The sequence below is a fragment of the Octodon degus genome, unplaced genomic scaffold (genome assembly GCF_000260255.1).
Source record: "Octodon degus isolate 3935 unplaced genomic scaffold, OctDeg1.0 scaffold00324, whole genome shotgun sequence".
Classification (NCBI taxonomy): Eukaryota; Metazoa; Chordata; class Mammalia; order Rodentia; family Octodontidae; genus Octodon; species Octodon degus.
This window is the reverse complement of record NW_004524900.1, coordinates 1,178,638-1,205,796: the sequence shown is the minus strand read 5'-3', so window position 1 is coordinate 1,205,796 and position 27,159 is coordinate 1,178,638. Positions and strand designations below refer to the sequence as shown.

The 27,159-nt window shown below is 37.9% G+C and overlaps 2 protein-coding genes across 5 annotated transcripts in view; one reads left to right on the top strand and one right to left on the bottom strand.

Annotated features, from left to right (window-relative positions):
- Window positions 1-682: 682 nt before the first annotated feature.
- Nudt5 (nudix hydrolase 5) lies at window positions 683-23,298 on the bottom strand. Of its 3 annotated transcripts, XM_023708059.1 has the most exons (11): window positions 23,161-23,298; window positions 16,524-16,715; window positions 14,205-14,308; window positions 12,998-13,065; window positions 8,576-8,625; window positions 6,728-6,835; window positions 5,395-5,490; window positions 4,641-4,742; window positions 3,386-3,394; window positions 3,204-3,257; window positions 683-918 (listed from the first exon to the last, which is right to left on the bottom strand). In XM_023708059.1, exons 2-11 carry the CDS (start codon window positions 16,576-16,578, stop codon window positions 809-811), a joined length of 756 nt encoding a protein of 251 aa, XP_023563827.1. In that variant the 5' UTR covers window positions 16,579-16,715; window positions 23,161-23,298; the 3' UTR covers window positions 683-808. The 3 variants fall into 3 exon arrangements, with proteins under 3 accessions (XP_023563827.1, XP_004647832.1, XP_023563828.1); XM_004647775.2 differs by lacking the exon at window positions 16,524-16,715 and having other exon boundaries at window positions 23,161-23,297; XM_023708060.1 differs by lacking the exons at window positions 16,524-16,715; window positions 23,161-23,298 and adding an exon at window positions 19,951-19,997.
- Window positions 23,299-23,376: 78 nt separating this feature from the next.
- The window catches only part of Cdc123 (cell division cycle 123), a 66,530-nt gene continuing 62,747 nt past the window's right edge, over window positions 23,377-27,159 (top strand). For both annotated transcript variants that reach the window (XM_023708058.1, XM_004647774.3), the window contains exon 1: window positions 23,377-23,734. In XM_023708058.1, coding sequence (XP_023563826.1) covers window positions 23,463-23,734 — 272 coding nt within the window. In that variant the 5' untranslated portion in view covers window positions 23,377-23,462. The remainder of the gene's footprint in view (window positions 23,735-27,159) is intronic.

Sequence of the window (27,159 nt, the reverse complement as noted above, 5' to 3'; positions counted from 1 at the left end):
ACCAGTAAAAACACTGAATCTGCCAGTTCTCAAACTGACTTACCTTTGATATTCACAGATGACCATGACATTAGCTCGAAGAGTAGCTGTCTGCTCTGGTCACTATCTTGGGAAGAAAAAGCAGAAAAACCAGACAGAGTTCTTAGAACTGTCTTCCGCCAGGACTTTTAAGGTCATTCCCACTGGGAACGACTGGAAGAAAAGGCGTGTATGGAAAGAGCCGACAGCCAGAGTCTATGCCTTGTCTCTTCCTGATTTTAAAGGAGGGGAACTTGCAAGATGGATCCATGGGAGCTCAGGGAAAGATGAAGTTCTTTGGAGAAGCATACTTGTGATGAGAAATTCATACAGCAAACACTTTAATTAGGGAGGCCAAGGAAGTCCCTGTATAAGACTTTTTTAAAACTAGACACCTTGACGCAGTACCTAGCTACAGAATTTTTTCATTTTAGGGAGACACAGAGGGTAAGATTCCTTCACCTAATCTGGAATTCAAGTCTGCTTCCTTATAGATGTTCTCCTTTTTCTGGTCTAGGTTAAAAATGCAGAGTTTGAGGTTAAAAAAAAAATTGAGAGTGAAAATACCTGTTTTTACAGTTTAACCAAAAATATTATCTCGAGTGTGACAATTTAAGTGAAGGTAACAGCCTACCTGTAATTATAATTCCATACCACCACCATGTGCATTCTGTGCTGCTTTTATTTTATCAAAAAGCTAATTTCAGATCTACATTAAGTTGAATACAGTCTTTGTGATGAAGGCCTGGTAGTCTCATTTACAAAAACATAGCCAGTGTTCTCTTTAGCCTTAAAATTTCAGGAAAGGAACTTCAAATGGCTTCGTGGTTGCATGTTTCAGCGCCAGAGCATAGGAGTAGACTCTGGCATCCACTGTAAGGTGTTCTTCAGCTACCAGTGCTACAGGAAGCAAAGAATACAACTTAGGTAACACACTTAAAAATGGGCAGTTCCACAAGTCAATCAGCATTTACTGAGTTATTATTACATGCGAGTTCCTATGTGAGATACTAGTGCTACTTTTAAAGATTTCCAAAAAAAAAAAAAAAAAAGCATTTGAGAGGCTAAGGCAGGAGGATCATCCCAAATTCAAGGCCAGAAAGACCTTTTACCAGAAAACAACAAAGGAGATATAAAGGACAGAAAAGCAGGATCACATTTCCAGTGTAAGCCAAACACAGTAGGAATAATGGCTTTATACAGAGACAAAAAAGCTGTAAGTTTATATTTCTGCTACATTTTTATTTACAGTTTAGGCAGGCAAACTATTCTCTAACACTAAGGTAGTGGTTATACAGTAGTTTCCTATTCATGGATTCAAGGATCTCTTTTAACCACTAGAGGGTATATACATTTTCCCCTTTAAGCTGAACTATGTACGTATTAGGATACACTAAGGACATACTGGAAGAACACTATAAAGAATATGCTCTAGAATCACTGCACACCTTAGAACTTCTGTGTCCCTGTGATGGAGGTCATCACTTTGTGGCTAATTCCCCTGGTCACTTACCTGAAAACAAGCTCAGACAGTGATCCTTAAAGGGTGTAAGGATGGGCATTGGTAGGAGCCAAATGCAATATTCTTGTGCAGCATAATCTTAAAGTATTTCTCTTACAGTTCCAAATGTTCTTTCTTGAATAAATTATTTGAGTGCTGTATCCTGATTCTACTGAAACTAAGCAAACTGGTTCCTTTTCCCTTTTTTCCCCCTCTTCTAAGGCCAGCAAGGAAGTTATGGTGGGAGATGAAAGATTAGAAAAAGGACATTCTACTTAGATAAAAATAAATAATAACACTCAAGTACTTGTGTATCATGATCCCATTTAACTTTGTTCATGCCTCTCAGAAGTAGGGGCTATTAATCTCAACTTTAAAAAAAAAAAAAAAAGCTTACGCTAAGACCTGCTCAAAGTCATAACTAATATTGATCAGCTAACCTCAAACTCTGTCAATCCAGTCAGACCCAGCAGATTCTGAGTTGTTCTGTTACTCTCACAAGTTTCTCTGAATAAATGTTCAGTAGATTACTGTGTCTCTTTAAAAAAAATTTTTTTAAGTACAGCTTTGAGATCTTAAGGTGGTCTTAAGTCAAATATGTTTAAAAAGTAAAGTAGAAACAGAGATTCTCTGAGAATCTGAAATCAATGCAACTTCTGAAAGACATCTACTTTTCAAACAATACAGACATTTCAAACTAGAGGGCTCAATTTATGAAATAAAACTAAGCCATAGCAATCATGGAAGAAAGTAAGAACTGCTCTCAAAGTTTCAGATCAAGTAATGATTCAAGTTAATTTAAGAATCATTATTTAAAAACAAAAATTAGGTATCAATGAAACATTCATATTATGAACAGGCTTTGCTTCTTTATAAATGAGCAAATGGGGATCTATCCAGTCAGCATATAGGTAACCCTGGAAGGACAGGTCACATCTTCATTAATAGTATCTTCTCATGCAGTTGTACCAAACAACACTGCCACACAGCAGGATATTTACATGTGGGGTGGCCAAGAATGACACAACCTAACTACATGTCCAGTGGTGCAGGGGTCACATTGCTGGTTTGATGCATTATATTAACTTTTTTGTTTCTCTTGGTCTTTTTGAGACATAGTGTTGCTGTGCAGTTCAGCTGGCCTTGAGCTCACTTTGTAACCCAGGCTTGTCTCAAACTCCCAACAATCCTCCTGCCTAAGCCTCTTGAGTGCTAGGATTACAGGCATGAGCCATTATGCCCAGCTTCATTATATTAACTTGTCTTACTTAGTATACAATAATTATTTCAAATTCTTAATAAAAGAATGTTGTTGAATCCTGCTAAACTTACACTTTTCACAAAGAACTATCTAACATATCTAACAGTAGAGTTGAAGAAAATCTTAATAGATATCTACTTTTACTTTTGCATTGCTATGGATTAAAAATTTTAAAGTATAGAATCATTTTAGCTGTTCAGCAGGATAACTAACCATTCTGTAGGAGAAAAATAGTCTTCACTTGACATAGGATGGTTTCCTCATATTTTTTAACTATATGCCACCCACCTAGTATTGTCAAATTCAGTTTTACGACAGTTTTCAGTACTTAACATTGATGAGATAAAAGGAATTTAATACCTCAATTGCTGGGGATAGGATTAAGGCAAATAGTGAAGATAGAGTAATCTTAAGAATGCTTACCATCAAGTCTATTCAGCAGGTCATTCTTTGGTAAAGAAATTACCTCCACAAATTCTAAACAAACAAAGTGCAAGTGAAAACAGAGCTGAAGAACAAGATCCTACCAAACAACCCACAATGTCTGTTGCCTGTACTAAGCCATGCACCAGGATAGCCACTGGGAGTTGAGTTGAGTAACATACCTCCATCCCCTGAAAATAAAGAGAAGGAGAACACCGTTAGCAAGTCTGGAGGGATAAAGTTGGGAAGATTACAATGCAAGACAACAAAATGACTAAAGAATTTAGCAGATTTAAGATTCTAGAAATTAATCTCAAAGGAGAACCAGTTTCAACAGTATGAAGTTAATATTCTCTAAACTTAAAGCACATTCTGTAACAACTTTATATTTACATAAATATTTGTTATAATTCAGTTGCATTAAGTAATATTCACAATGTTGTACACTCACTATCATTATGAATCTCATAAAAGTTTCATCATCCCCAAACAGAAACTTGGAACCCATTAACAATAACTTCTCATCCCTTATCACCTTTATGTTCTGTCTATGAATTTGCCCATTCTGCATATTTCTTTTTTTTTTTAAATACAAAATTATTTTATTAGAGACCAAAATTCTGGTAATTCTCTTGCAGCTTGCTCTTCTGTGCCTGGCTTACTTCACTTGACAAAATGTTTTTAAGGTTCATCCATATTGTAGCATTTCATGCTTATGGCTCAGTGATGTTTCACATTTGGCTTATCCATTCACTTACAGATGGACCTTGTAGCTGTTTCCACTTTGACTAATGTGAGTGACGTTAATAAAGTAGCGTGTAAGTATCTGATCAGTTCTTTGGGGTATATAAATAAGAGTGCAAATGCCAGATCATGAAGTACTTCTGGAGTTACCTGTTCATAAGGAATTGCCAAACTTTTCTACTATGTGTCACTTGAATATTTATAATTTTAAAATTAAGCATTTATAGTTGGCTATAACGGAATATTAAAATGTAATAACTACTAAAGAGGGTAAGAAATTAGAGAATTATCACTCATACATAATTTACTCTTGTACATATACTCTTATACATAATACCCCTGTAATGAGGTGGGAGAGATGACATGAAATTGAAAAACACATTCAATCCTCTGAGCCCAAACTTGCTATGAAATATATTTAAGGGAAGATTATCATACCAGTTTCTCTAAAAAACATAGAAGTTCAAAAGGAATAATTGTTAACCAGCTGTTCTTTAACAATTATGCCATTCTTACAACACATAGTACAGCAGAAACTCAGGTGATTTTGAAGTTTCCTACTATATTTATGCTTGCAGCTCATATTATCAAGTGGAGCAAACCTCATACAAAAAATACTGAAATGTGTAATCTAACTTACAAAAAATACTTAATTCAACTCAATCGTTCTAAGTGAAGCCAAAACACACTTACCTGGTTTTGGCTTCGGTCTTACATTTTCTGCATCATCTCCATTGATTGTCACTGTCACAATATGTGTGGTACAATTCGACAAGCCTGGGTCCATACATACAGCTATGGAAAGAAGCAACGATCCATCCTAAGAAGCCAGTTGAATGTTGCAGTCCCCTTTGTAACTTATCTCACTTAAATGTCTTAGGAAGATGACACAGGGCCTAGGAATCACAGTTAACATAGAAGTGATAGAGTAAAATTACAGCTATTATATTCACTCAGTATATGTGGTGGTACAGAGTACAAAGCATCTATGTACTAGCTTCCCAAACACTTCCCAGAGCTCTTGAGTCAAGTTTGATAAGTTAGAAGGGTTAGATGACACCAACAAGTCCTAAGAAAAAAGATACAACAGGAGCAAAAAAACCAAAACAACAATACAAAACCTTCCAGTGAAGACTGTGGCATGTGAAGGAGGTAAATAACAAAGTCTAGAATGTGGAAAATTCTGAAAGGCTACCTAATTTTATAATTCCCAACTTCAGGTCCTTATTGTTCTAACTTGTTCCTATAAGAAGACACCTACTTATAGCTGGTGATCAATCCTAATCTCTTATTTCTCTTCACAAAATTAGATGAGATAAATACATCTGAATTATGATCAGGAAGAATTACTCATACACTCATATAATCACTTTATGTACAGAAGAATTTATCATTTGGTTAATTTTCAAGAGACTGTGCAAGAGCCAACTTGGAAAGCAGCACAAACCTGGGGAACATTCAGCAACATCGCCTTTATACCCAGTTTCTTCTTCTAATTCTCGAAGTGCAGCTGCTTCTGGACTCTCATTGTCATCAATGAGACCTGTCAGATGGGAAAGGGAAACCCAGTTCATTCTTCTAACAAAGTTGCTGCTGAACTTTGTGAAAAGTGGTCTCACAACTAAAACTGATTGAAGTTTTATAAAGTATGGAGACAAAAAGACACAGGAATAAAACCGTTGGCAGATTAGATAGGTTCTCTAGGTTCTGACTAGTATCTTCCATTCCTTATTATTTACATCTCAAGAATATTAGTGTTTATGAAGAAAAGGGACTTGATGATAGCCAAATAGCTTAGGCTTTTGAAGCCAGCTATGTGACTACAGCATAGAAATTATAATCTTTTATCTTTTTTAATTTTTAATCTAAGATGGTGACAGTTTTACCTATCTTGACTTCTTCCCTCACAGAACAATATTGAGGCCTGGTAGTGACATGCCAAAATGGACTGAAGGCTATGGACTTGAGGTAACCACAATGGTCAGGGTACAGGTCAAGCAGAGGGGTCAGTGGAAGGAGAAAAGCAACTCAGATTCTTTTTCCTGAGTGGAATAAAACAGTGAGAAAAAAAAAAAGTAAAATGTAGGCTACGTGGTTACTTTTAATGTTACTAATCTCTGTATAAGATGGCAGGTAAATGAGAAGAGTTGTTATGATGCCATAGCTGGGCTCTCCTCCACTGCAGAGGATCAGACCCGGGCTTTGTGCACAGAGTGCTACTGCTATGCATTCAGCTACAAAACCTGTATTGTGACTGATAAATAATGGGACAACCTCTTCACACAGGGACAACCCAGAAATCGTACCTTAGTATAGTACCTTCAATTCTGGATCACTTTTCAAATTACTGTGTGACTGGAAAAAAATTTACTTTTTGAAACTGAGAATCTCTCTAACCTGTTTATATACAACAGGTCAAAGTGTCTTTTCTATGGATAACTTCAGGAGTTAAGAGCCTGCCCTACATATTACTGTAAATTTCTTACTTGGAAAGAACAGTAGTGAAAGTTAAGATGACAAATTATGAAATAGCAATTATTCTAGAAGCTGGGGATAGCACTGCCAAGGTCACAGGGCAATGTGGAGAGGCTACACACTGAGCCTCACACTGTCTTCACACATGGCCACTCGCCTACAGAAGCCTCACAATGGAAATGATTTTATTTACAGCTGCATGTTTATGGTCATAGAAAAAATGCTACAGTACGCACGACAGTTCTCAGGCTTTGCCTTGGCTCAAACCAACAGACCATGAGAAATGAGTGGCATTGTTTACTCACCTGCAGGGAACTCTAAGCAGTAGCCACCCACTGGTGGTCGGAACTGCTTCACTAGAACGACACACTCATAATGAAGAGTCCTTTGCAGCACTGGGATGACTGCTACGCCTGTCACCAGAAAATGAAACAAGGATAGCTTAAGAAAAGCTGGCCAGATTACCAATTTGTTTATAGCAATCTGACTAAACCCCTGAGTGTAAGAAACTCTTCCCAAATCTACTCTGAATTTGCCATTAAGTAGTAAGAAGTTAACTTAGATAATATTCAAATAACGGAACTTAACAAAAAAGGGTATACAGACGATTGTATCTGTGTATTCAAAGTGGTCTGGATAGATATACAGTTACATTCTCTTAATGAATACAATGATTCTTGTACAGCAATTAACCACTAGGAAGAATGTATACAGTGTGTTAATTATTGAAATTGTCCTACCGATTTGATTCGCAACTGTCTCGTTGCTATTTGTTTATCAATAAAATTACGGGAAAGAAAAAGAAGTTAACTTAGTGCTGCAGTTAACTTTGGAAGTTATTCTCATTTTTTTAAATTACACTTCTATATTTGAATTTATTTTCTAAATAAAAAGATCGTTTTAGTTGTTACACTTTTGAGAAAGCAAAAGGGTCTTGTTATGTTGCTTAGGCTGGCCTTGAACTCATGACCGTCCTGCCTCAGCCTTTAAGTAGCTGGGCCTTAAAACTACTTAAGTATGAGCCACCATGTCCAGTCACAATTTTCAAAAAAAGAAAATTAAAACTGAGACCAAACATTCCACATAAGATCAAGGATATGAAACTTTAGACCACATTAACCTCTACACAGCACCCTTTCTCACCATTTGGCAGTTGGATCACCAGTGAAATTGAAATGATCGCTGTGCTCCTTATTTTCTTTGAGCAATAAACCAAATGTATTGTTTCTTTGCATGCTAACTATAACTAGACTTTAACTGTTTTAGGTAAATGATGTATTCTTTCAAATCATGTGGCCTTACTCAAAACAGAAGTCACTGGCTTCTAGAAAACACACATTACCCAGAAAGAATGCTCGGCTTCTCCTAAATACATCTGCATTGCTTCAGAACAGCAAATGCAGCCAAGCTATAGTTTGCTTCCACTAAAAATGGACACTGGGAAAGTTCCCAAATGGAAAAATAAAAAACAAAAGCAAGAAAGAGTTCTGAACTTCGTTACGACCACACATGACTGTCAGGATTGTTTCCAGGTTCTGTGCAGTCAAACCACTTATGCCTGGAAGGGAAAATGAGCTGAGGCAATAGTCTTTTCCCAATTCATTTCCTCAACTCAGTAGGCAAGTGGTGAGCAGCACAAAGTTATGCCACATTACTTTTTAAGGCTCTCTCTAAGATCCTTTGAACAGGGTTTGAGTCTAGAAGTCTTTTTTTTTTTTTTTTTTTTTTTTGTATTTTAGGGAAAGGTTTACCGGATGTTCAGGGTCTCACTACTAGATTGGACTCATAGTGATCCCCCTGTTTACAGCCTCCCAAGAGCTGGGATTACAGGCGCACAGCACCACGCCCAGTCTCAATTGTCCTCTCAGCTTGTCCAGGGGGTGGGGCCGGCAAGGCAAACCCGGGGATTGAGCCTCCAGCCCCTGCTTGCAGGCACTTTAATCTTAAGTCTTAACATACATAGCCAGACATAGTAAATGGCTTTAAAGAGTATTAATTTGTTTGACATAAACAGTAGTGTATCTTCTCAAAACACTGTACTGAGCTTCAGTACAGTATGTCTCTCACAAAGGAAGCTTCAGTCTTTTGTTACTTTGCCCTCCTATAACCATACAAGACCATATCTTTCTGAAGAAAGCTTGTAATTATCATACCATCAGCAGACTGCCCCTTCCTGGTTGTACGTTTCACTGTTTCCCAAGTTCTGTTCAAGCAGAGAAGAAAAAAACTCATTAGCGCTAAAGAAGAGCACAGGCTTAGGTTTTCTGTGACCAACTAGAAATTCACAAATGCAATGCATGCAAATGTACTAATATTGGTCAAGAAGACTGCAATGATACAGATCTGAATTAAAGGCCAACTGCAGTTTCTGAAATTACCAAAGAAAACTATCGCCATTTCATAGGTAACCCTCTGGATGCCATCTACATACAAAGCCTCCTGAGCATTTGAGCTTTTTTCTCAAACTACTTCAGTTGGGATCATCAGTCTGCTGAAGTGGCACAGCTGGTGGTTATGGCTGTGAAGGCTGTTAACACACAGTGATTCAAGGAGAGCACACGAACATCCCAGCTGGGTCTTAAGGAAGGAAAGACACCCTACATGATGTGAACTCCTGAGATTACTTATTCAAATCTCTTGGTAATCTTTTGGTAATGATCTAAACAATACAACTTAAGAAAGTAAAATATTCCTATTTATTGAAGAATTACTACATTTTAAAAAGTGCTCTACTTTGCTTAAGTTAGGTCTTAACCAAGGGGGCAAAAGTGGTCTTCAGAGGAAAAAGTGAAGTGAATAAAAGCAAATTCCTATTCTCTTTTATGGTTTTACTCAATGTCAGCCATTTGTTTCTAGCTGTGTCACCTACTTCAGGTTTTGCTAACATCTGTACTACTGGACTTCTTACAGGAACACTATGTAGTCATATGAAAAATCATCACATTTCAAGGGAAAAGGCATAATGGGAAGTTACTCCTTTTATTCTCACGTCCCATAACTAGAGTGGAGAAGCAAACAATTTCAGGATTTCTCCTAACGGAAGTTAGTTATCTAGTGGCAATGGGGACTGGGATAAGAAAGGTGTCAACAGAATTACAAGATTCACTACTAGTGTCCAAGCAGTAAAATCTCCAGTTCATTTTCTCTCATTCTAAGGTCTGAACCTTGCCCCATTTCTTTCTTTCTTTCTTTCTTTCTTTCTTTCTTTCTTTCTTTCTTCTTTTTGAAGCACTGGGGATTTAACTCAGGACCTTGCACTTGCCAAGCAGGCACTTACTCGAATGAGCTGTATCCTGGGCTCTTGAAATTCTTTTGCAGGGAGTTAATGTACCTATAAAACTGTATATCTTGCAGCATTATACCCAAATTCTAAAGGGCAATCTGTTGAAATGAGCCTATGAAAATTAAACAGACCACTATGACAACTCACAGCAGCCCAACATTCCTGTTAGTAGCAAAAAACCAACCAACAAGCAATTTCTGATAAGTAAATAATACAGATTGCAAGAGACAAAACACCTTTTGGCACAGCTCTCTCTGCTGCCTCTTAAGGTTAGTCTTAAAGACTGAAGGAAGTGTTGGGAAAAGCACTGAAGGTCCCAGCCTAAATACACTAGGAATAAGGGAAACAAAAAAAAAAGAGTAGCATCATTACAGTGGTTAAGGAGAAGAAAATAAGCAGTAAAGAGCCATAAAGTATGAGCAGTAACATATAAATGCATTCATAAGAAACATTAGAACAAGAATGTCCTTGTGAGAGCACCAACAATCTTTTTTCCTTTTTGGGAGGTACTGGGGGTTGAACCCAGGGCCTTTGCACTGAGCTACATCTCTAGCCCAGTTTTACTTTTAGATAAGACCTTACTAAATCCAACAATCTTAAAGGGACTTGGAGAGGTGTACTTGTGACTAAATGTGAGAAAATCTTGCTGATTTGCTAAACCCCAAGGTACAACCTCCAGGAGATGTTTCTTTGCAAAATCAGTGGTTAAGTATGCTACACTATCTCAGAATGAGTAGGCTAACTCAAAAATCTCTTCTAGCTTTAGAATTCTGCTTCCATTTAATTTACTCTATTCTCTAGTATCTTTTGTTACAGGAAACCATGGTCATGGTTTGCTTTCCTCTCACTGACCAATGCAAGAGCTAGAAAAGCAACAAAAGATTATGGCCCCAGCACTGTCTTGATTGTCAATATAGGGACTTAGTAATAATAGATAGATAGATAGATTTATGTCATCTATCTATCTATCTATCTATCTATCTATCTATCTAATGTTTTTGAGGGCTGGAGAGATGGCTCAGTGGTCTAAAGCACCTACTTGAAACAAGCTTGGCAATGCACAGGGACCGCGGTTCAATCCCCCAGCACCACATGCCAGCCAGCCCCACCCCCTGGTGGGCTGAGCTGGCCACACACACACACACACACACACACACACACAAACAAACAAATAAATAAATGTTTAATGTTTTTGAGACAGGATCTTGCCAGGTAGGCCAGACTGGCCTCAAACTCATGGTAGGCCTCTTACCTCAGCCTCCTGAATGATGACTACCCTGTATTTTTATACTTATAAAAGTAACTCTATACCGTTTCTTCCATGAATGAGACAAAGGATAAAACAAAAGATTCTCTAGATATTTTATTTTTTAAGCTAGGTAATAACGCATTTTTATACATTTTAAGAAGTCTACTAGAAAATAGATTTGTTCCTTAAACTCTGACATTTTGGTAAGAAATGTTAATGCTTTATACAAAACCTGGTCAGAGGTCAAGAGGAAGACTCATGTATGGAAGAATGGAAGTGAGCACCTACAGACTGCATTAACACAGTACTTTGGTGAAGACTTTAGAGCCTACTCCCAAAACTAATGTTGACTCTCTTAAGGTGTGATCTGCACATAAGCATACTGAAAAACAAAAATCTCAAATGATCCTGATGTAGTCCTGCTGGATGAATGCTGGAGGAAAGATGACTAGTGCAGAGAAACTGATATGAATTAATACATACTCTCTAAGCTAGTTAGTGATAAGGGACACAAGTTATAAACTAATACAAATACATCTGAATACGCTGTGCTCCCTAAAGCCTGAGCCTTGCCACATGCTATGGTAGGTCTGGCCCTATGACAACTTGTTTCACATCTAGTTCTACAGATCAGACTGACTATACACTTTAAATACTCTAAGGTCATAGTCAATCTTCCATAGCACTGAAGGATCACAGTGTGCTGATTTGGCTTCTTTCCTACGGTTCTACTGAACCTTACTAATGGTTTTCTACTTTAGAAACTGTATCGAAAATTTTTTAAATTATTGGAAAACCCATGTATGTTCACCTTGATAACAGATATAGTTGTTCATAGAGAAATCATGTCTATTTGATCACTTTGCAAATAATTTTTATATTAATGAATTTGAATCACACAATCTGTACACTAAACTTAGTTTCCATGTTTTTCTTTGTTTTATTATACTAAATAGTAACTAAATATTTAAACATTTTTTTCCTGGTAGTTTACAATGTCAAAACTTGCTAAGCAGGAAATTTGGAAGACAAAAATTAATTGTATAGCTGCTTTTTCACTATTCTTGTTTCTATTCTAAACTTTTCTTACACATTTGGCAGTTTTAAAAAGTGTATAGGGGCTGGGGATATAGCTCAGTGGAATAAGTGCTTGCCTGGCAAGTGCAAGGTCCTGAGTTCGATCCCTGGTACCACCAAATAAATAAATAGATAGCATATACACTGTTTTCTATTTTTATTATCGACATACTAACTTTCCCAAGTATATTATATTTCTTCAAATTTATATAAATTTATATTATATTATATATAATATATAATTATATATTATTATATAAATAAATTATATTTCTTCAAATATATTATAAAAATTAATTCCCTAGTTTTTTACCAGCGCTAGGCATGGAACCCAGGGCCTCAAGAACTCTACCACTGAGCCACACAGTAGCCCTACTTCCCTACTTTTATAAGATATTTAGGTTGCTTTCTGTCTTTTAAATTTTTCATCAACATTGTTCATGTATATATTGGATTCTAAACAACAGAATATTTTCTTAGCATAGTCTCAGAAGTGGGATTATCAGGTCAAAAGATATTATTATGGCCAATACATACAGTGAAATATGCTTTGAAAAAAAAGATGTTTTTCCAATTTACATTTGTATAAGCAAGGTGTAACCACCTGAGTTTTACTTCAAAACCAGCAATATTTTTCTTAATTCTTCTTAGATTAAAAACTGGCTTCAATTAAAAAAAAACGTACTATTAATTATTCTACTTACCTTGCTTATATTCAGCTTGCCCCAAAGTTTTAGGCTTCTACTTATCTAGTGAAAATAGACTCCTAATTAGTTATTTTAACAAATTTACCACCCAGTTTCATTCAGGGATTATCAGTGATCCAAACATTCTAATAGGGAAAAATCTGTATTAGACTCAAGTACAACAGAGTTACAATGAGAAAAACATCAAAGTCTATGTCAAACACTCAACAGAGACCCAGAGAATCCAAATACTCTATATAAGAGGGCGCAAAAAGTTTACCTAGTTTTACCAGTAGGATCCATGTAAGTTGTTTTTTCAAGCTTGACCCATTTTCCTTCTGTAATTAACTAAAAGAAGATTAGATAGTAAGTTGACAAACTTTCAAATCAAGTTGTTTTTATCTAAAAGGTTTTTTTTGTTTGTTTAGGATTTTATGTATGTTGTCTCTCCAATAATTTGTGAACACGTTTTTAGTTCAGAGTAAACACTCAAGGTTGTTTTTCTTTTTGGAATTTTTGAAGTTTAGTGACAAGGAATGATAAGTTTTAAAAACTAAGAGAATGCTAGGGACAGTGCAGCAGTACAGCATGTGGTCAGGGTACGTGAGGTCCTGGGTTCAGCCTCCAGCACAAATGAGTAAATACAAACTCTTGGATTGTTAAAAGTGGTGACAGGTAAGAGGTGAGTGACACGGAGTGGTCTCCTGGGGTGATCCTAAAGTTCTGTGTCCTAGTCTGGATGCAAACTATCACCAATGGTGCCAACATCAATGATGGGAATTTCAATGGTGACATGAGTTTTCCACCCAATCTGAGCAGGCACTATTCCACTCAGACACTGAACAGTTTGGTTAAGAGGACTAACTTACCTTTGGCACTATACTGAACTGACAGGCATATTTCACTGTGTATTTAAAGCTGGAGCCTTTTCCTTACTATCCTTTCACTTCTAATAACTATCAGCAGATCTGCTTATGGATAACATGGAAAGACTTTTAAATCAAAAAGAATTCCAGAAAGATGTCAAATCTGAATTCCATGACAAGGGAATTAAAATTTGTCCTTTGTAATAGTTTTTGCAAGAAGAGACTTTTAAAAATCTAAACTGCATAATATACAAGACAAAACAACAATAAGTTGTTCTTATTCAGCTTGGGAACAAACAATTATGAAACTGTGAAATCTTAAAACTAACTTAGTATTTATTTTTCTCTCTTTAGGGAACCTTTCAATACGAATTAAGATTTTTTCTTAAGAGCCAAAGTCAAGTTATTCATTTTCATGACTACATATAAGTAAGGATATGCTATTATTCTCTCATGTAAAGCAAGAAAGTGCCTGAACCTTAAAATGGGAGTTGGAACCATGTTTAAAAACTTTCAAGAATGAATGAAAATCAATCATCTGAAACAATAAATAGCCTACAGACTTCTTTTAAATTCAGATTTGTGAAGGGAAAGGAAAGGAAAGTGAAAAATAAGTTATACCTCCTCTGAAATAACACGCTCTTTGGTATTCCGAGAAGAATCCATTGGTTCTTGGTTTTCCATTTTCAGCCTAATTTTTATAGTCCACAGATGAGAAGGCCCAGCTATAAGATAATGAGATTTGTTTAACATAAATTTTCTGAATCAGGCAATTGGCTGTAGGCATTCATCAAAGTACTTAAAGGCAAAACATTTATTCACCATCAAAGCTGTTATTCCCATGTGAGTATGTGGGCAAACATCTAGATGGAAATGGAAATAAGATACCCCTCGAAACATCCAGGCAAGAACTTCAAGGCAGCACAGTCAGAATCAGCTCTCATTAGTTCCTAATGTGCATCCAGTGGCCTATCACTGAAAGCTCTGAAAGACTCATCACTGTACAGCTCTAGGCCCTTATGTACTTTCAGGTATTTGGACTACAAATTTAAAGCTCTTACCAATGTAAAGTAACAGTAAGATTATATACAACTCCACACCATCCCTCTTCTACTTTCACTAAATGTCAACCTTTTATATGCTGTCTATGTGGGCAACTTTTATGCCTGCTTACCCTTCTCTCCTTTCATACAAGTTGAGGTAAACAAATTTACCATTTTAGTAACTTTAAGCCCACAGTGGTATTAAATATATTTATAGTCAAGCCTAATGATGCACACCTGAAATCTCAATACCCTGGGAAGCTAAGGAAGGACAATACCTCAACATGCAGCTCAGTGAGAAAAGCTTGTGTTCACTTCCAAGCCCCACACCAACACACTATTTGTGTCCCACTTTAAGTTTCAACATGCATCAAAGTCACAGCGCTCAGAATCAACTAGCACTACACAGTGGTCCCTCAGTTCACAAACTTGATTTTTTCTGGTTGCAAACTAGATTGGATGACAACTGAATAAAATTCAATTAGGTTAAATGTTGACCATATGGGGAAATTTGATTTAGTTTTCATCCAGTTCAGTTTGTGAATAGAATTGTAGAAAATTGAGTCTATAAACTGGGGTGCCACTGTAGTCTGTTATGAAAAACTCAGATTCCTACCCCACTTGTTGTCTACTAGTTATTTCTCTTTCTTGCTTACTTCATTTTTTAATTTTTTATATTTTAGGGAAAGGTCTACAGAGACATCAGACTTGTAGTGATCCACCTGTCTACCGTCTCCCAAGAGCTGGGATTACACCATGACCAGTCTCTCAATTTTTAGTCCTATTTTCTCTTCTCACCACGGATTAATAACTCAGAAACACTGCTCAGTTGTCTTGTTTCTAATGTTACTATGGAGAAGCCTGAAGTTATGCTGATTCTTGATCCTTTTTTCTTGTGAACTGTTTTCTTTCTTGGGAAGCTAGTATTAGCTCTATGCTGATGTGAATTGCACTGGCCACTCGAGAGTCCCTGCTATCTGGAAACATCAATTCTTTACAGGGACCTTGAGTTATTCTCTTGATAACTTACTCCTCAGTATTTTTTCTGTTCTTTCTCCCAACAACTATTACTTAGCCACTGGACTTCCTGAATTGATTCTGCCTTATCTTTTTCATTATTAGTTTCCATTTCCCTATTATCTTATTTGCACCTCTCCATGGCTACTCTCATTCTTCAATACTGTTTAAGTTCCGCAGCTCTGTAACCTACCTTCCTCCTAACTTCAGCTTCAGAGAAGATTCCCTTCACCTGGTTCCCATGAGAACTGTTTCCTAGACTCTCTCGTGGTCCACAAAAGCTGCAGAGACTCAAGTTGCTTAAATAAGTGGTGTCATATTTGTTTGTTCCCTACACATATCCTCTCATTTACTTAAAATATCTAACATTATATAGTTGTTGTACTGTATTATTTAGGGTATAATGACAAGAATAAAAGTCTGTTAAATCAGCTAGGAGAGGAGACACACACTTGTAATCCCAGCGCTTGGGGGCTGAGGAAGGATCTTGTGAGTGAGAGGCCAGCCTGGGTCACATTATCAATTCCAGGCCAGCCCAGACTACACAGCAAGAACCTGTCTTAAAAAAAAAAAAAAAAAAGCTCAGTTCTGCCACATTTCTCTTTGAATATTTTCAGTCTTGGAAATACAATTCACAGACACATAGGGCTAATGGTGTAGACCACCAAGGATCAATTTTCTTATCAAGTGTCTTAAAGAGCATCTTTCCTTTGTTTCTTCTGGTATCCAAAGTGATAATTATACTATTCATCAAATCTTCAATCTTTATTCCAGATCGCAAGTTGCTCTACTACAAACATACAATCAACAACAAAATGTGCCTTACCAAATCAAATACCCACTGACTTAGGGAACCTAAGTACAGTACTATGAGGCAGACCTATGAAAGGAGGCTCTGAGGGGCTCTGCATGGAGCAGCTCTCACAGAGCAGCATAAGGCTCTGCCGTAGGTCCAGGCTTTCTGGTTGGGGAGGAAGACAAGAGGAGAAGCAATGTACATGGATTGCCTGGTGACTTGAAGTTCATGGAGAAAATCAGGAAACTAAAAATTGGTGAGACAGGGTGGAGTAATCTATAAGGGATAATCAGAGAAGATTCTTTAATTTGCTGAGAGACGAACAGTCTCAAAAGTAATTCAGAAGCCAGACATACAAACATTAGAATATTTACAGAAAGTCCCTGAGCGTATTAAAACCTAGAACTCTATTAAAAGAACAGGCAGTTATTTCTTTGATTGTCTCAAATGGTAATTAAGAAAACTTTTAACTAGCATTGGTAGAGAATAATTCACATATTTCAGGCAGTCAAAGTAGTATACTGAGCCAGTTAAGAATCAAAGGTATAAAACCAACCTGTTTCTACCTGCATGCTCTAGTGGCCATAGGAAACTTTAGTAAAACTTTTGGCTATCCTTTCCCTTCAGTAGAAACATACACATCACAGGAGACTCACTAATAAAGGGAAAGTTTTTGATTCTAACATACACACACACACACACACACACACACACACACAACAAACAGCTTCTAGTTAGCCAAGTAGCCACACTCACGCATAAGATAAACAGGCTATAGTTGTGTGTGTGGTGTCAGGGATGGAAGCCAGGACTTCACGTATGCAGGGCAAGAAGCACTCTTCTCGGGAGCTAGATCCCTAGCCTCTACCTTCTTTGCAAAAGTGGCATTCTAACCCCAAATTAACCTTTTCTGTCCATACACAAACACCTAAAAAGCAGATTGAGGTCTTCAAAAGTATAAGCACCATCTTAAGATATCAAAAAGATTTCTACCTCCCCTATGAAAATGGTATTCAATCTGATTTCCAGAAACTCCAAGCAACATAGTCATAGCACAAGACACAGTAAAGCAGAGTGGCCCTGTCCCACTCTCCCAACCCTGTGTAACTAATCTCTAGGGACATTCTACTTCATCATAATAACTACACAAAAATTCACATGATTTAAAATAAATCAGTATAGCTATATGTAATAGTTTTATAATCATAAAACTTAAAATCACTTTTTAAGTGAAAATATTTTTTTCAATAATTTCACTGAGAAATAGCAATGACATAATTTCAAAACAGGTTAGTAGAGCAGTTACAATAATTAATACATTGCATATTGTCTTAGTGGTTACTCATTATACAAGATGAAGACATGATATCCTGTTTACAAACACTATTAGAACAAATCTTTCTATTCATTAAGAGAATGTAGCTGTATATCTATCCTATTTTGAATATACCGATACAAAATGGTCCTTCATTTGTATCCCCTTTTTTGGTTTAGTTTTGTCAGAGAAGGGTATTCCATTGTCATTTAAATATTATAGGTGCACAAATTCAGCAAAATATTCCAATATAGTCCAGTAGTCCATAATAGTTAAGTGAAAACATTCTGTTTAGTCTTGATCAAAATATTGTTATATTTTGGCAGTGCTTATTCTTTTGTATAGTCTATAGTAAAACCAGTCCCTTTAAAGTTGTACAAAATGTCAAGGTATTTAAGCTATCGGCTAGGGTTCCTATGTACATACAGTATCTTTAGTTACTCTCTAATTTTCAGTGGAATGTTTACCTACTAAAAAAAGGGTAAAACAGTATAACCAGAAGGATAATTCCTCATCTATTAACTTTCATTTAACTGAGACAAATACAATTAAAGGGACCAGTGAGATAGCTCAGTGGATTAAAGTGCCTGCTTAGGCAAGCTTAGACAAGCACAGGGACTGCGGGTTCGATCCCTGGCACCACATGCCACACAAGTCCTGCCTCCAGGGTGGGCTGAGCCGGCCAGAACCCTGGTGTAGTGGCATACACCTGTAATCCCAGTGCTGGGGAGGCTGAAAGCAGGATGATTACCATGAGTCTGAGCTGTGAAGTGAGACCCTGCAACAACCAAATACATAGAAAAAAAAATTAAAAAGTCTACAGATCATTTGGGATCAAGTATGTTAAACTATAAAACATTTGTTTCAAGCACCCTGTATTAAAAGACATTTAAGCTAAACTCTTAATAAGCCAAGATGATGGGGGAAAGCTAGAGACACAAATTACCAAAAGAAATAGAAGAGTGACAAACAAGGCTGGTCCTCCCAATAGAATCAATCAGTCCCAAGGAGAAGGAATATTCTGAAGCAATCCACTGACAGTGTAAAAAACAACAAAAAAAGTGCCCAATGAGTGAAAGTATATAGTACTTTTTACAACCAAATTCCCAAAATGACTCAGAAGAACTGTAGCAGCATTTCAACAATAGTACTGAAATAGGGAAAGAGTTATTTTTAGCACTGTTTCAAAAACCGAAGCAAAATAGTAATGTCTGGGGCTAGTCACTACAAGCAATAAAATGCAGAAATAGACTTAAATCCATGCTTCACACTCCACTGTGTCCACTACCATAATGGAGCTTTCCTAAACTGACTCAATGTTATTTCAAATTCAATATTGAGACCCAGGAAGCATTAAAAGCATTCCAATTAACCACATGAATAAAGAAGAAATACTACCAGGTAAGGTTAAGAAATTATGAAAGTTTGGAAAGTACTTTGGCCCCCAAACTTTCTCTCCATTCTGCTTAAAAGACAAAAACAAAACACCTGCATATATAACAGATGTTAACATTTACAAACACACTTCTCAGGAGACACAAACTTGTCTGGATCCCTGCCTCCTCCCCCTAGAATACATTGACAAAGTACTCAACTTGGACTGGGATACCATGTTTTTGTGCTAGCTAGTTTTGGGGTTAGGCAACACATACAACCACCCACTCAAGGGCAGAAAGACAGGTGAACGTTCACAAACCTGGGCATTTAAGTATTAGTAACAGCTGGACAAGCAGAATTTAAGTTTTAAGATGTTGAACTGAGAACTCAAAAGTCAGGCTGTAGAGTCTGTACTCAGGCTCATTAGTCAAACATTATACCTGATCCCTGCAATTTGTTGAGACTGTAAGTGAAGGAAAAGTCATAATAAATTATACGCTTGTCAGTATCTAACTCCTTAATAAACTTATCACAAGCATCAGCAACAGTCAACCAAATAAAAGAAGCAAGAGTTCATCAAGTGTAGTGGCACAGGCCTACAGTCCCAGCTTTAGACCAGCCACAAAAATAGTGAGACCCCAACCCGACCCATCACTCCCCTCAAAGCAAAAAAGCTACAGCAATTCCATTCATAAATATAGCTTCTCAAAGAAAGAAGGGGGTAAGGCAGCTAGAGCACTGTAATGATATAACAGAATAATCGGTGAGGCACTCTAAAAGGAATTAAATGGAGAAAATTATTTTGTGGAACTAGCTTACTTTATGATCTTATTATTAAAGTCAAGCACCAATTTAGGCATGTATAAGATGTCAGTCTCTGTAAAAATAATTACACAAAAATTCCATGATTTAGTAAGAATGAAATACTATAGCTATATTTAATAGTTTTAGTTATTATTATAGAACCTTCACTTGTTTAAGGAAAAAATTCCAACTAATTTCTTTTTTTTTGTATTACTTATGGTACTACATCAAATGGATTTAAGTGACCTTTTCTTTGATGACAGTAATTCTCAAATAATGCAGACTTCCTTTACCCACTTGGTAATGGTGAAAGCCACAAGTTCTGTGGGGTTTTTCACCCTTTTTCCAAGCAAGCCTGGACATGCATGAACACTTATTAAGAAACTATTTGGTGATTCATAATTATTTACCAGATGATTTATTATCATCCCATTTCTTTATTTTTTTTTTATTTTTTTTTTAATTTTATTTATTTGTGTGTGTGTGTGTGTGTGTGTGTGTGGCCAGCTCAGCCCACCAGGGGGCGCGGCTGGCTGGCATGTGGTGCTGGGGGATCGAACCGTGGTCCCTGTGCTTTGCTGAACTTGTTCCAAGTAGGTGCTTTAGACCACTGAGCCATCTCACCAGCCCCTATCATCCCATTTAATTCTGGTTGAGCAAGAATGATATGATTATAATGACCCTTGCAAAGGTTAACTGGTTACAACTGCAAGGTAATGAAACCCCTAAGATATCAATAGATAACACAGGTTTGCAGTAAGATAGTAACAATGACAAAAACTAAAAAAAAAAAAACCTTAATTCCTTGAAAATAGCAGTTTATAATTTGTCTTAAAACAGATTTTTAGGGAAGAAATAAATCTAAACCACTTCCAAAAAGGAAATGGTTTTAAAGGACATTGAGCCATCAAAAGGTCATGGTGTGGTGGAGCAGTCACACTTGGGTGTCCTGAGTTTGTAGCCTGATGCCCATGTAAAGAAATCCACCTGATAGTTGGAAATAATAATCTAAAAGGTCTGATCACACCATGGAGTCAACGGAAATGTGCAGTTTCATTCTTTGAATAGTAAAATAAATCACCTTCCCCATAACCACTTGATGACTTTTTTAAATATGTGTGAGAAAAAAATTATTGTCACCATTGTAGATATTTTATTTGGAGAAATCAGAATATAAACACTTCATGGCTAAGTGAAGACCAACATGGTAGTTAAAAATTTAGCTGCACTGTTTAAATACAAGAACATTTCCTGTTTCACAGTCAAAGTATTGTTAAATGTGTAACAAGTTACGTAGCTCAGCTGTTAGTACTAAAAAAAAAAAAACAAAACTAAAAGCAGTTCTAAAGTAGAAAATCTGAATAAAAGACATCTATTTCAAACACTTTTTCTATAGTTTGTATATTTGACAGAAGGATTTTTTTTTGAGGGGGGTGCTCAGGATGCCTTCAGGGCAGGTCTGGTTTGGCTTGAGCAGTCTGTATATTTGAAATCACACTTTACTTCTTTACAAATAACTTCTCTACAAAGGATAAAAAGCTTTTTTATTTGTAGCACCTCTATATCCAAACATCTCCTAAACTGTTAAAGGAGGACAATGTTCCTAGCATGCTTTCTCCCATATAATAAATTCCTTTAGTTCACTATGTAGTCCAGGCTGGCTTTGAAATCATGGTGATTTTCCTGCCTCAGCCTCTGAATTCTGGGGTAACAGGCAAGCACCACACGCCCAGCTCCCCATACAATTAGCTCTTATCTTCTATAGAAAAATCCCTTACCCAAAGCACCCCAATTAGTGCCAGTATTTCCTTCAGCTACAATGTTTACACTGCATTCTAGGCCAAATACTCTAAAAACAAATGGGTCTGTGTTATCAAGTCGACTAAGTCTATTTTCATTAGACTAATACCATTCTCGGTATTAGGGGATGGTATATTGCATCTTTCCCTCAAATTACAAAGGACTGCTCAATTTTGGACTTCAGAAATACTGGTGGTGGCACATGCCTATAATCTCAGCACTAGGGAGGCTGATGTAGGAGGATCACCTCGAGTTGGAAGCCAGTTTGGGCCACCATAGTGAGATCAAGGCTGGTCTGCACTGTGAGACCCTGTCTAAAAACAAAACAAAGTAAAACCCAAAAGAAATTGCAAATATGTCACTACAGCCCATACACTACAAACACACACTGCAATGTTAAAATCTATTTACCTGTTCTTTGAAAATGTATCCTTTCCAGCAATACTCCCAACTAACCACTTAGCCAGTAACTTTTTTTTCCTCCACTTTTTGCGATACCGGGTGTTGAACCTGGGGCAAGTTCCCAGGCCTTTCAATCTATTTCTTTATTTATTTTGAGACAGGGTGTCAACCTCACCAGGTTTGTCTCAGTTTTGCTGAAATTGCAGGCCCGCCACTTCTGACAAAAAATTACCTTCAGCAGGTAAGTTTCTAACTCCAAATAATACACTGCGGATTTATTATGAATTCTTTCTAAAGGAGCCTGAAGTCCGTGGAGTCCTTACTTCTAATTTAAACCTGCTTAGGTGGACCCATTTTTAGGCGATATCTGTTACATGCAACTGTACACGTAGGTACCTGGGTCAAACCCAAAGATTTGTCATGATACGAAACATTACCAGGTCTCAAAGGCGTTTCTTAGCTGTGCTTGACTTTTCATCCTTCTAAAGAAACCAAACAGAACTTTTAGGATGATAGGTGGAAAGCGGAGCAGACAGCAAAATGGCATTGTAAGTATAAGTAGGATTGTTCGCTGTGAGAACTCCACTGAAAATCTGTTTTGCGAAGCTGGCAACTTTTGTGGGGCTGGACTAAAACTTGTTGCGCAAAAGGACAACACTGTCGTCTACCAAATCAATCTCCCCTTCCATCACCCCCACGCCAGCGCCACCGGGAACCAGGACCATGCGGGTGGGATTCCATCCCTGTCTTTCAAAACTCATATCCACGAAGGGGGCCCATCCTCCTCCTCCGCAGACGCCTCAACAAATACTCCAGACATTTAAATGGGGCGCGCTCTGCTCCTCCGGTAGTCCAGGCTCTTCCACCCCAATCCCTGGCTGGCGCCGGCGGCGAAGCCAGATGCCAGCTCAGCCACGGACCGGGAAACGCGCGCACAGCTGTCCGAACCATCAAACGTGTTTCCTCCCGCCTTTTCACTCGCACTCCAGAGACCTCGACAGAGACTGGCCTACGCCCACTTACCTATTCCAAGGAGCGGGGTGAAGAAGGGAAAGAAGACGAAAAGAAAATAGAAGAGCCTGAAGCAGCAGTTGCACCAGATGCCACTAGCACGGCTTCAGACACCTGCGCCTCTCGCGGGGCGAAGAGGACGTGTGCGCGCCCTCCTCTCGGCACCCGTAAAAGCCCCGCTGCTGACCCTGCCTTAGACCTTCCGGGTCGAGGTGCGTCGTTGGGGACGTAACCGAACCGGAATTTTCCTAAAGTTTTTTTCTGCACACTTCTGCAGCTCCTCTCTCGGGACCAAACTCTTCGTGTGGGCGAGCATGTGTGTATGCGACACCTGCGCTAAGTGTCCTCCAAGATTCGACACGGCTTCCTTTTCTCCTACAATCTCCTGGGTTTGCGGACCGGAAGAGTCCTTAAACAAAAATAGCTCGGCGTGCACTTCCGGAAGTGAGGCGCAGGGTTCCGGGAGGGCGCTGGCGGGAGAGCGACAGGTAAGAGGCGACTGCTGCTGGAGGATGAAGAAGGAGCATGTGCTGCACTGTCAATTCTCCGCCTGGTACCCGCTTTTCCGAAGCCTAACCATCAAGAGGTAAAAGAGGAGGGGTTAGCAGAGGCTACTGGCTAAAGGGAAGTGCGATGTATGAGCAGTATCTATCAAAAAAAAAAAAAAAAAAAAACCTGCAGGCCTTGTAGATGGGAGCGATGAGGTCGAGAAGCCGACTTCCTAGTGCTGTTTGAGACGGGTAGATTAAGGAAGTAGATCAGTGCTTGCGGTGGGTCCTATTACAAGGCAGTGAGTGTGCTGCAGGAAGTGGGAGGGTAGGTCATGATTCTGTGACGGTGGATGACAAGGTGGGTAGTGGATTAATCTAGTTTAGGCTTAGGTTTTGGAATGCCTAGAGGTGCCAGGAGATCAAGAGAACTGGGCACTCTAGAACTTGGCACTCACTAGCCTCCCAAAGATGGCCGTTTTCCTCCACGGTAAAATAATAGGATTACAGATGCTGGCAAGGCTGTTGTGAAGCTCCAGTATGATCGTGTACAGCATCCTTAAAGCAATACATACATATTGTTGATGATATTGACTGTGAGGAAACGTTCTGGAAAAGGAGTAGAACGATATTACTTTTCTACTTCTGTAGTCTAGAACATGGAAGCGATACCGAGTTTGCAGGAGAGGCCCAAGACTGTTTCATCCTTTTATCCCATCCTTCAAGATAATAATAGGCAAGGCAGCCAGAGGACTATTCTCAGCCACCAAAAAGTAATCAAAGCGTCTGCAATATGACACAAGTAGGTTTTCACTCACTAACAGGAATATGTTATAGACCTGGTATCTATGATAGAGTTTTCTGCATTTTATTCTATCTTTTCAGTTAGGCCTGAATTGACACTTATTTGGACATTAAGCATGACTTCCTTTTCATCCTGTTCTCTTGAAATTCTGAGATTGCATGCTTATATTTGGTAATCTAAACTAATTTGAAGACAACATTTTGCGATATAACAACCATTGTTGAATTCCTATTTTGTTTAGTACAATTATGTATCATTTCTAATGTTTTCTTTACTGTTTTATTATATTTAAAAAAATAAAAAATAGAGTTGGACTCCTGGTACCAAATGCCATGCTGACCCACCCCTAGGCAAACTGAACCAGCCACCGAGTCCAGGCGTGGTGGCGCAGGCCCTGTAATCCCAGCTTTGGGGAGGCTGAAAACAGGAGAATCATTATGAGTCCAAGCTGTGTAGTGAGACCCTGTACAAAATACATAAATTAAAAAATAATTTCTGAGGAATTAAAAAGAGCACACAGATTATTCAAATGACAGGGTTTTTTTCCATTTGTTATTAAGACAGAATTTTTGTCTAATTATGCATCATAAAATAGAACAGCACAAAAGATCCTTACATTTAAAGGTAGTTGAAGTCACACCAAAACAAAAGAGCCTCAACAGCAATAGGAGTAGCATATACTATTACCACCTGTCACAAGTCATCTTCCTGATAATCCAGTGCTTGGTTAACTTCTGTAATTGAAAGTAGGCTTTGGATCTGACATGATGGTGACATTATTCTTTTTGTGTGGTATGATGGAATATTTGTTAATTTGTCAGACATTTAAACTTAACATTCTTAAAACCAGTTTCTGGTGGCACAGAGCCTGCTTGGCAAGCATGAGGTCCTGAGTTTGATTGCAGTACCCAAAAAATAAAAATAAACTGTTGGCTTAAAAAAAACAGGTTTCTGTGCAGCTACCTTTTATAGCCTCTGGCATACTTTTTGTCTTACACAGTGTAAACATAGAATGATTAAGAATTGGACTCTGAAGAAATGTACTCTTAAGAATTGGACTCAACATAAAATGATTCAAAGCAAGCTGCCTGCCTTTGAATTCTGGTTCCATCAGTGTCTTCAGCAAATTAGTCATTCCAAACCGCATTTGGAAAATTGATAAAATAATATTGATATGTTTGGTACTTTTTCTGGCACACTGTAAATACTTAAAATGAGGGTAAGGGAGGTAGCTCAGCAGCATAAGCACCTGCCTGGTAAGTGCAAAGTCCTGAGTTAGATCCCCAGTACAAAAAAAAAGAAAAAAAACTTGCTAAAATGTTCTCTGATACATTTAAATGTTGTAAAAGCTCTATTGAAGTAAAATAATTTTAGTTCACTGAAAAAGAGGTTAAGAATGAAAAATAAACCAACAGGTGAGATTTTCTATATTAAATATGAACAGTCCATAACAGCAATTTTTTTTTCAGAATATATTTATTTATTTTTAGCGGAACCGGGGATTGAACTCAGGCCCTTACACTTGCCAGGGAAGCACATATTCCACTGAGCCATCTCCCTGGCCCTTAAAATGGAATTAGGATTTTTTTTTTTTTTTTTTTTTTTTGCTCCTCGAATGCCTTCAGGGCACTTTTGGCTGGCTGGAGTGCTGTGGGGATCGAACTACAGCAACCTGAGGCTGACAGCTTTCAGAATATATTTATTGAGAGAAAGAAAGCTCCTGTCCCAAGAGAGGGACAGGAGGGGGGCCCAAGCGGGTAGTCCCCACCCCCCCATAACAGCAATGTTGACTCAAGCTGTTCTTTATGTTTTCTCTTTAGACCATCCTTTATGTAATTCTGGGTGATATCAGTGGGCCCTAACAAAACAGTATACCCCTCTAGCGGCCTTGTCATTTAGTATTTATTATGATTTAGAGATGATTATGTAAGATCATTTTTTTGACAAGTTGTAGGACTTTGATTCAATCTTAAGGATAGTTAGGTAAACTTTGGTCCAGCCACTTTCCCTTTCTGAATCTGTTTTTTTTCCTCCTGAAATACTAAGATTTTATTAAATAATCGTCTAAATTCCATTAGAAGTATTATCTATATATACTCAGTGATATTTGCCATTTAAAATCTTTCATCTCTGTCAGAAAGGCCTCACTGAATTTTTCCCTGCAGAGTGGCCTTTTCTGATAGCCTCATGAGCTCTGCGTAAAGCTTGCTTGACAATGTCATATTTATAGTCTTAGTTTTGGGGGCATAATTCCTTTTTTCTGTATTTGGTAGCCCTTGCTATGGCACTTACCTTATTGTACTATGATTTTTAAAAATCCTTTCTCTGATAGGCTTTTGAGTTTGTTCTGGGAAGCATTTTTGTTTTGTTGTGACATAGTGACAATTCACTATGTAGTTCAGGCTGGCCTTGAATTCACTGGAGGCCCAGGCTGGCCTCAACTCATGGCAATCTTCCTAGCTCAGGCTCCCGAGTGCTGGGCTTACAGATGTGCACCACCATGCCTGGCAACAGGCTTTGAGGTCTTAATGGAATTGTCTTGGTGTCCTTTTTGCATAACAGGTACAGGATAATGCCAGGAAAATGACGTAAGTGTGACTACAGAACTGGGTGACTCTTGATACCCATGCAAAATCTAACTGCATGTCAGCTGATACCTCTAAGAGTTGAGGGTTATCCAAGTAAGAAGCATCCCAAGAGTTTAGATTGAATTCAAAC